Source organism: Anser brachyrhynchus (assembly GCF_964034855.1).
Source record: "Anser brachyrhynchus genome assembly, chromosome: 20".
In the NCBI taxonomy this organism is placed as follows: domain Eukaryota; kingdom Metazoa; phylum Chordata; class Aves; order Anseriformes; family Anatidae; genus Anser; species Anser brachyrhynchus.
The window spans coordinates 4,984,029-4,993,488 of record NC_137713.1 but is presented as its reverse complement, the minus strand read 5'-3'; the positions used below and the strand labels follow the sequence as shown (position 1 = coordinate 4,993,488).

General features: G+C 51.5%; 1 protein-coding gene across 3 annotated transcripts; it reads right to left on the bottom strand.

Moving 5' to 3' along the window:
• Nucleotides 1-235: 235 nt before the first annotated feature.
• Nucleotides 236-4,711, bottom strand: TMIGD1 (transmembrane and immunoglobulin domain containing 1). Of its 3 annotated transcripts, none has more exons than XM_080563274.1 (7): nt 4,210-4,711; nt 3,838-3,938; nt 2,679-2,957; nt 1,915-2,193; nt 1,081-1,184; nt 786-814; nt 236-376 (listed from the first exon to the last, which is right to left on the bottom strand). In XM_080563274.1, exons 2-7 carry the CDS (start codon nt 3,914-3,916, stop codon nt 373-375), a joined length of 774 nt encoding a protein of 257 aa, XP_080419400.1. In that variant the 5' UTR covers nt 3,917-3,938; nt 4,210-4,711; the 3' UTR covers nt 236-372. The 3 variants fall into 3 exon arrangements, with proteins under 3 accessions (XP_080419400.1, XP_080419398.1, XP_080419399.1); XM_080563272.1 differs by lacking the exon at nt 4,210-4,711 and adding an exon at nt 4,035-4,201; XM_080563273.1 differs by lacking the exon at nt 786-814 and having other exon boundaries at nt 1,066-1,184.
• Nucleotides 4,712-9,460: the final 4,749 nt, after the last annotated feature.

Genomic DNA, 9,460 nt, shown 5'->3' with positions numbered 1-9,460 from the left:
GGTGGCCACGAGGAGCTGCACCACCAAGAAGGTGGCTGCCAGCCGGGCATCCCCCCTCAATCCCCCGTCAGCGCCCCGATCCGTCCGTGTGGGTCCCTCAGGGAGCAGCCAACGAGCCCCGTGCCTGGGTGTGTGCACAAACCGTGCAGCACGAAGTACGTGGGGAAGGCCTGGCAGCTGCCCAGGCAGCTTACCCCCCCCGGCTGTGCTTTAAACAATAACTTGGAATCAGGAGCCGTGAAGAAGTATTTGTATTTCAAAAAGACCACAGGAACTTGAGGCCCGAGTCTTATTGCAGTGTTTAATCATCTCTTGCAGGGGTTTGTGTTCCACCACGAGTAATTGTGGGTGTGCACGGGAACTTGGTGATCCTTACCTGCAGCGAAATGAAAAAAAAAGAAATGAAAACTCACCTACTATGAAAAAAAAAAACCCACAAAAAACAGCTGAGTCAAATTCACTTGGGCTGCATTGGGCCATTACATTTTCCCCCACTGCCTCCCCACAGGCATTGCGGGGTGCTGGGACGGCCAGGGCAGGAGCCACGCAGGGCCGTGCCTCCCATGCTCGTGTCCCCGTGCTCCTGCCCAGCAGGGCCTCTCCGCTGGGAGAGGAGGTGCAGGCCGACCGTGGCCGGCCAGAGCACAAGCAGGCGAGCTCAGCCTGGCTGGCGTTAGCGTGGTGTTAGCGTCTTTTGTTCCCCGGCTTCTGCCGAGGCTTAAAGATGGGATTTCATTCAGAAGCTTGTTCTGGGAAGCTGCATGAATAAGCAGTGAAATACTTACAGAGCTGTTTCACTTGATCTTTTGAAGCACTGAAAATAAAGACAGAGTCCTGTTATCTTTCGTATCTTCTGGCCAAGGGGTATTTTTACTAATGTCTCGCATGTGTGTAATTCATTCCCCCTAGAATACCTAATATTTGATTTATCTACTGGTAAATCTAACGCAGGAGGTAGTACGTAATGGTTTTCTAACACTGAAAGCAACACAACAAAGCAGTATAGAAAAGGCGGAAAACAAAAGGGCATTGCAGCAAAACAAACTATTTTTTTTCCTCGGAAACTGGATCTATCCGTACCTTAAAAATTTTATCTCTTCGAGCCACAATTCCAAAAAGCACGGTGAGTGCAACCACCACCACAGCAGCGATAACAGCCTCCGTGGGGAAAACAGGTTTTTTATCTGTAAAGAGGGAGAGGAGGTTGTGTATCTGTTAGATTGGTGCAGTTACATAAAACAAGTCGTTTCACAGAACCACAGAAAGGCACAATTCTATTTTGGTGCACCAAAGGAAGAATTAAAATGTCGGTCCCTGAAGAGGATCCCCGGGGTGTCCTGACACTAATGTTGCTTTTTTCTCTTTTTCAGGACACCCCGGCCCGTGGGGTGGGCAGTGGATGCCCCAAACCCAGTGAGCCACCTCACCAAGCATCACCTCTCGGAGACATGGGCATCCAGCACAGCTCGGCCTCCACCTGCCTGTAGTCCGCAGAGGTACAGTCATTTCTGGAGGATAGCTAATCTCTCTTGCCTTAAGCAGCTTTTTTAGCATGACAGAATACTGTGGTTGGAATACAAAGCTTCAAGTGAGACCTAAGGTGCTTTAAAACACACTTGGATGTGCCCTGTCATCATGGGAAGTGAGAAAGTGGGACGAGCCTGCTTCAGGTCATGCTTGCCAAGTGCCTTTGAATAACAAGTAAAGCAGGAAAGGCCTTTTCTGGTGCTGTGCACCCGGGCACAGGTGAGATCCTCATTGTTGCCGTGCTCTCAGTTAACGTGGGGAGTTTACCACTTTCCACTTACACTTCTTTACACTTCTCCACCGTATTAGTGTAAGTGGATTGCTATAGTTGTAAAAGAGAATGGAGAGTTGGGTGTAAACCTTATTGTTTAGCAGCGGCCTTGTTACCTTCAACTATCAGGTGGAAATCCTTTCTCCCGCTTCCCAAAGAAGATTTCACCTCACAGGTGTAGGTCCCGTTGTCAGACTTCTGTACTTTCTTGATAGAGAGCTGGAAGACCTCGCTAGTCTGGTACACCTGGTAGCGATCTTGCTGTAGGGTCAGGATGGTGTTGTTCTTGTACCAGGCTGCTTGGCCTTGCGGGTTGGATTTGGCATTGCAGGTCAGAGTGACATCTTTTTCTTCTTCGGCTTGGACGGTTTCGTCTTCAGTCATGTTGGGAGGAACTGTTCACAGTAAGTGCAGATAAATAGGTCATTAATAACGCTGCTCGCCATTAAACAGGAAATAACTTCGCTTTTCACATCAGTTGTGCGCCTTGTTTAAATGGGGTGGCATGCTGCCCTGCAGCCCTTCGTGATCCCCAGGGAGCAGCAGGGCAGGCATGACAGTCACTCCCGTGACTCCCCTGCCCTGACTTGTATCCTTGAGAAGGAATCTAGGTGGAGGCAGGGACATAGCCAGAAAATCTTCTTAAGGGCCCACCCACTCCCTGTAAAAGAGGCATCAGATCAGGCCATAAGCACCACTGTGGAAAGGGAGTGTCTTACCACGTGAGCTGTCTCCTCCTAAACGCATTTTTTCCGGGTGAACACAGCGTACAAGGGTACAAAACACCCCGCCTTCAACTCACACCCAGACCCCGAGGTGCTCAGCCCATGATTTTGTCTCACCAAGCCGCTCCACACAGATATCCACAACAGCCACTCACATAGGACATCCAGGATCACCGAGACCTTGACGGACTGGTCCCGCATCAGCTTGCACGTGAAGGTGACACCATTGTCGGTCGCAGCGGCCGGGGAGATGCAGATGTTGCTGATGTTCACTTTATTCCCATCTTTCAGATCCACTTTGCCGTCTCCTCGGTACCAGAGCAGCTCCTCGGCCTGGCTGCTGTTCTGTACCAGGCAGGAGAGGGAGATGGGAGTCCCAGATGATGTGGACAGGGTGAAGTCAGCAGCATGGTTATTTACAGACAGTTCCACGCCTGCAGAAGGAGAATGAGGGCATTTAGGTGTCCTAAGCTGTACCCTTCCCACAGAAAGCCTGCGGTTTCTCCAGGCCTTCACCTTGGAGGACACTGACAGAAGAGCTTCAGGCTTCAACGTAACACTTATCTTTCAAGTGTGACTCTAGTTTCTGAGACAGGAAGCATCTTCATCACAAAGCTCACTTCATGGTTACTTAAAATCAAAGTGAGGCGTTTGCAACTGACTGCATGAATGCCAAAGCCTGACCTATAATAAGAAAATGTCTGAAAACCACATTATGTCAGCGACGATGTAACACCCAGCAAAAGAACATCCTGCCAGTATTGCCCAACCTCCTGCTACAAATCACTGATGCAGCATACCTGTGCCCTCAGTTTTCGTGACACAGTTTGGTATTCTGCTTTTTGGCTCGAGCTGAATGTGAGCGTATAAAGTAGTTAATCAGCTGCTCTGCCATGCCCAGGCAGTTTGTGAGTTGCAGTTAATCTAACGTACAAACCTCTGGATGTATTAAATGGGAAAACAATATGGGAAATAATTTTTTCTATCAAGCTAAAACTCACTAGTCTAACCAGAGTCATGGATTAATCAGCAAGAAGTACATCGCAGAATATAAAGGCACAGCGGCCTCGTCATTCCTGTGCAGCTGCTGCACTAACATTTGAAAATGCTGATGCTTCCCCACTCCCTGCTCAGCTACTCTAAAATCAGAGGCCAGTTTTTAGGCAATCCTCAGGGAATGAGCTCCAGAGCACAGGAAAAGGTGGGATGCTGCTGTGGCACATCACCCCAGGCGGCGCCCAGCCCCAGACAGTTTCCTCTGTCAGCACGAGGCAGCTCGGACAAAGCGATGACGGATTTTTTTCCATTGCTTACCTGTGGCTACGCATGCCAAAAAGCAAACCACGAGGACAGGCACTGCATAGGGGACTGCGAGGCTGCTTTTCTGTGCCATCTCGGAGGAGCCCGGCCGGTGCCTGTTGAAGAGAGGGAGGGCCACAGCGCTGCTGCCGCTGCTGGGGCTCGCAGAGGGGCTCCCTGCTGCCATCAGGCACCCTGGGGAGAGCCCTCACCGACACCGGGCCAGGGTCACTGGGGATAAACTAGGCCAATTTATTGCACAGCTTTTTCCAAGTCCAAGCAGAATCAAGGAGATTTTCTGTCTTTCATCTCTGTTGCATGAATCCATTGTCTCTCACTACCTGCCTGCCAGGGGCGGCTGTCTCTGGGACGTGGCAGCGGACTTACCTGGGGAGGTGTCCCTGGAGAGGCTGCTTCTGAAAAGAAATGTGCAGCGCTCTCCTCTCCGTATTTATAAGGTCTGGATTTTAATATTTTATGGTAGTTCAGTAAGAAGTGAGTCCATAAAATGGGTTCAAGGCCTCATTTAATTCCTGGATTTCTGAGCTCCCAGAACACTGAAGAAAAGTATTTGCTGGGCTCTGCTGTCTGTTTTATGAGACTTGCCGAGGCAATGAGTAACTAATGAGAAAGTTCCTGCATCAGCTATAAAGACCTTCTGCCAAAAATAACACCTTTTCACTTTCAGCTTTCTGGCTGTTTGTGACACCGTTTCAAGCCGTAAGACGTTTATCCTAGATTATCCTTGAACAGGAGGAGACTCCAATACCCCCCTTCATGCCTGAAGGTCCGTTGCTGTGTCCTTTTTTGATGGGAAAAGGAGAAAATGCACCGATTCAGACTTTGAACTGTGTGTTGGCAGAAGAGGGAGCAGAGCCATTGCCCTGCTAAAAGGTGAGTACCCTCAGCTAGCTCAGCCCCCGGGAAGAGCGAGGGTCGCTGTGCTGCAGTGTTACTGCGTGATAAGAGGGAAGTTTTTAGAGTAAATGAGGATGTAAAGGATGAAAGCATGGAGTTTGGGGTTGTGTTTTTAGTCTAGAAAGAAGAGTAGAGGAATTAGAGGTTCTGTGGTGGGTCTGTCATGATGCAGGGCACAGCATCAAATGGCACCTGGGGAAAATTCTGTCCTGGATTTGCCCCAAGTCTGTGTGACAGGCAGCAAGGTGAACTGGGGTTCCTTGGGTTTACAGTTGCTAAATGAAAGCAATGGCAGTGCCCTGTTTTGCAATGGGATTTGGGAACTGCCGAAGGAAGGGAGACTAGAAAAGCAAGGTGTTAACTTGGCCAGAGGCACCGAAAGGGAATGTTCTAAAACTGATAAGAATTACTTTCGCAATGACTTTTTGCATATTCCTTTTTATAAAGGGAATAATCATCCTGTGGGTGTCTGATTACCGCCGAGGTCTAGAGCTGTGTGGGTTGCGTTATCCACCTTCCTGGGACGCCTAGGAGGGACAGAAACGTCATGTTCCGGGACGTAAAGCAGCCCCTGGTGACTCAGCCCAGGAGGAACCCTTCAGACAGGCAGAACCCCGGTGAGTCTCCGCGGCAGCGGATCCAGCGCCCTCCTTTGAGGTGTTTGGATCGGGCAGTGTCAAGGCTGGGTTAGACAGAGCACGGGCTTGAGCCAGAATCATCCACCCATCCGCTCCTCCTCGCCGTCCTTATGGCAACAGTGGGCTGACAATAATAAACCCCAATTAAGACTGTTGTTAAATATGACTGAGCAGCCCCAAAGGGATTAAATTAACACACAGCAGTCTATTTCTGGGTGTAATCCAAGCCTTGGAAACCTGAGAAGAAAAGATTTAGAACGTGATAGAGATTGGGCCAAAGTTCATTTTCCACTGGCTGTCTTAACTTCCAGCTCCAACCTCCTCCTTGGTTTGGTTTCCACTTGATTATCCTCAGCGCCTCCAGGGACAGAGAGCACAACGAGTAATCCCCTGAACATTGCCTGGCAGGCAGCACAATTTATATTCAGCGGTGTCGTGAGGGTGGAAGATCACTCCTGGAGTCTGGGGCACAGCAGGATCTGCACCGACGTGTGGGAGCTGAGGAGCGAATCCACAGGCTGGGTCGTGTTGTGAGGCAAGTGCTGTAATCCTGCTCCAGAAAACATGTTTGCAACAGAGCCTGAGGCTCCACTCCAAGCCTGCTCCCGTCTTCCTGCTCGTGGTGGTTCTCCTCTCCTAATCCCTTTTTAATATGCGGTGCTACATATTTTGCAACCCCGCTGTTCGGGCATGACTCTAACACGGCCTCTGCTTGCCAGCTGTCGGGGCCGGGCTGCCAGGGGATGCCGCCGAGCATCCTCAGCGCCCCTGGGCCCTCCCACAAAACCGATTTTCCCAAGTACAAAGATTAAGAAGATGGGACGTGCCCTGGTTTTGCAGGCTCGCAGCCCGTGCCCCAGATATCATCCACTGTTGGGACAGAACTTTTTCATAAGTTCGTTAATAATTCTATTTCCTGATCGCCCTGAAATAAAAGGTCGCACGCTCTGGCACTGAATAGCCATGGGAAGGAAAAAGAAGGGTGAAAGGAGCACTGGACCAGTGCACGTTTTAAAAAATGATGTGAAGGAAGTCGCTCAGCGGGTGGGTAGCATCTGGGCTGCAGGGCGGTGCTGGCGCTGGAGCGGAATGGGTGCGGGTGTGGGTGCAGAGGCACGGGGTGCGGGTGCCCCCTGCGGGACACCGGGTGCCTCTGGCAGCCCGTGGCACCGGCCCAAGCTGCAGGGAGCAGCTCGGAGCAGGGCTGCGGGACCTCCTGGGTGGGTTTGGGTTTCAGCCTGGCGTGGGAAGCCCCCTGCTGAGCCTGAGCTGGCAGCGGTGCAGCACGGAGCCGTATCCTGGCCTCTCTGTGCTCATCTTTCAGAAGTTTGGGTATGCTTAAGGAACCTCAGGCATCGAGGTTTAAATTGTTTAAACAATTCCTTTAAGCTGTTGTTTCAGAATCTACTGAGCTCTCCCTCCTTGACGTGAGCGCAAGGAGTGGAACTGTGTCCAGGAGGGCAAGCCTAACCTTTAGGGAAGACCATCGAGGCACTCGCCAGCATTTCCTGCGCTGTGACGAAAACATCCAGAGACTGCAGGAACTCTGAGGAGTGTGCAGGGACGTCCCGGCACGCTGCTGCAGCGCGGTGCCCGCTGCTGTTCCCAGCCCTCAGCACGGGTCTGCCTCTTCCCAAACTGCTCTGGGTCACATTCAGCGCTGCTGGCACGCCTCGTCGCCGGTCTTGATTTAGAAAACTAAAGATAGCACCCGAGTGTGGCCGTTGCTATCCTAACCTGAGAAATACAGTCCCAAATAAAAGCAAATGTGAAAAGAACTTGGCATGACATTAGCAATGTAGGTCCCTGCAGGAGATAAAGGTGAGTTTTCTGTGCTGAATTCCACTTCGATGTTGGTCCTCGTGGCTTCCCATCTATGGAGTCCTGCTGAACAGCCTTCAGCTTTCACACCTAGTAGCGCTCAGGCAAATTAATAATATCGATCCTTAATTTGCATGATGAAACTCCATTTTCAACCTGATTAAAGCAATTTGCAAGGCAGTCCCCTGCCTCAGCAGGCTCGTAGCAGAGATTATCTGCTAGGTCCCCGTGACTTTGTTGGTTTTCTGGACAGAAAACATGCCTCTGCCACCGCTGGGCAGGGCTTCAAGGGTTTTTTCCTCCTCTGGGAAAAGAAAATTACTGGGGATGCTGCTAAGTTGGGTGCCTGTTTCTTGCCTGATTTAGATGCTCTCTGACGGCCAGTACAGGAAATTCCCTAGTATTATTCCCAGATCTGCTTCTCTTTCATCACTGTTCTTCTGTGGCTACTCTACAGCCTAGACCCAAGATATTTTTGTCTACCTAGGAACCATCATCACCAGTGGGATTTCTCGGAAGTGCTCTGCTGGAAATCCGAGTGCTGATTTGATCGTGTGAAGACCTGCCAAACAACACGAGCAGTTTGGACTTCCCTGCTGTGGAGTCATCCCTCGTTCCCCTCGGCGAGGAATCCGCAAAGCCCCAGCTGCTCCATCTTTCTGGTTCACGGGGAGCCGCTCGCTGCCAATCTTCAGGAGGAAACCGCACTCCTCGGGGGCCGAAACCACCACAGAGGGTGTTGCAAGGCAAAAGCCACAGCCCCCACGTAACCAGCCTTGCGGTGTGCCAGGGCTGCAGCTCTCTGCACGCAGGAGCACGGAGAGGAGCCGAGGAGGAGCACAAGGAGTCCCGCAGGTCAGTCCCTCACCTACGGTCGTGCTCGCCCAGGGGCCCGGCAGGCAGAGCTCCTAGGCTGGCCCAAGGAAGCGCGGAGGTTTTGTTTTTAGTGGCTGCTGAGAAAATGACGGGGTGAGTCAGTCCTCTGCCACATGCTGCTTTTACAATTGGTTTGTTGAAATTCCAGACAACCGGGCTTTTATCAGCTAAAAAGGGAAATGAGCTCAGTCACTCCGTGTAAATCCAGAGCAATTTATTTGTAGACTAACGACTTAAACCTATGTAACTGTGAGCACTTGTGAGACTGCCAAATTCCCTGTTGATGTTCCTTCTCCCTTTTGGTTTAAAAACACCCTGGTGACCCAGGTCTTTCAGCTTTCCCAGTTTAATTAGATCAGGGGCATCTCTTTGATGGATAATACCTGTTCCCTGCTCATCTCCTTCATAATGACTGTGCAGTGCAGATGAGCCCTGAGGAAGAGAAGCCAATTTACTCTCCTTTTCCTCGGGGCCCTTCCGCTGCCGTACCACGCTTGGCTTACACAAAAGTTCGCATCATCTGATCTGTCGTGCAGGGGATCCCTGGATGCAGTGAGATCAAAGGTTCAACAGCTGACGGTTGCCCTGAAGACCGCAGCCTGATGTGCTAGGCTCAGAGCTTGTATCCCCGACAGGAAATGCCGGAGCTGGGAAGCAGATGTGTGTACAAGATACTGCCGCAAAGTTAAACAGGAATTGATGAGACCCGCTGCTGGACATGGCTGCTCTCAGCGCTTTGTGGGCCGCCACACACTTTTTGCAGAGTAAGTTATTGTGCTCGTTATTCCTTGTCATTTCGCCTGCCTGGAAAAAGGAAGTAGCGAAGATCTGAATGGCGGAACCCCCAAAGTGTTATTTATACCAAGCCTCTCGGATACGTATCCTGTTGGGTGCCCTGTTCTGCCATAGCCTGCAGCACAGCAGCGCTGTACACAACACCTGTGGGTGCTGGGGTGCCCGTAATGACACCTAACGATGCTGAGATGCCTGTAACAACACCTAAGGGTGCTGAGGTGCCTGTAACAACACGTAACCATGCTGGAATGCCCGTAATGACACCTAACGGTGCTGGGGTACCTGTAATGACACCTAAGGGTGCTGGGGTACCTGTAATGACACCTAAGGGTGCGGAGATGACCATAAGAACACCAAACCACGCTGGGGTGCCCGTAACCCCCCCTGGGGTTGGGGCTGGGTGCTGGGGGCAGCCAGGACAGGCCCCAGCTGCGCTTCCCTCCGGGCAGCCCTGCAGCAGGAGCCACACTTGAACCCCTTATTGGCGCGCCAAGGCAGGAGACCACCCCGCGCCTCCCTCCTCCTCCAGCCTCGGCTCCGTTCGCAGCTCCCTGGCTCGCCTGTTTATTTCCGAGGGGGTTCTGCTCCAG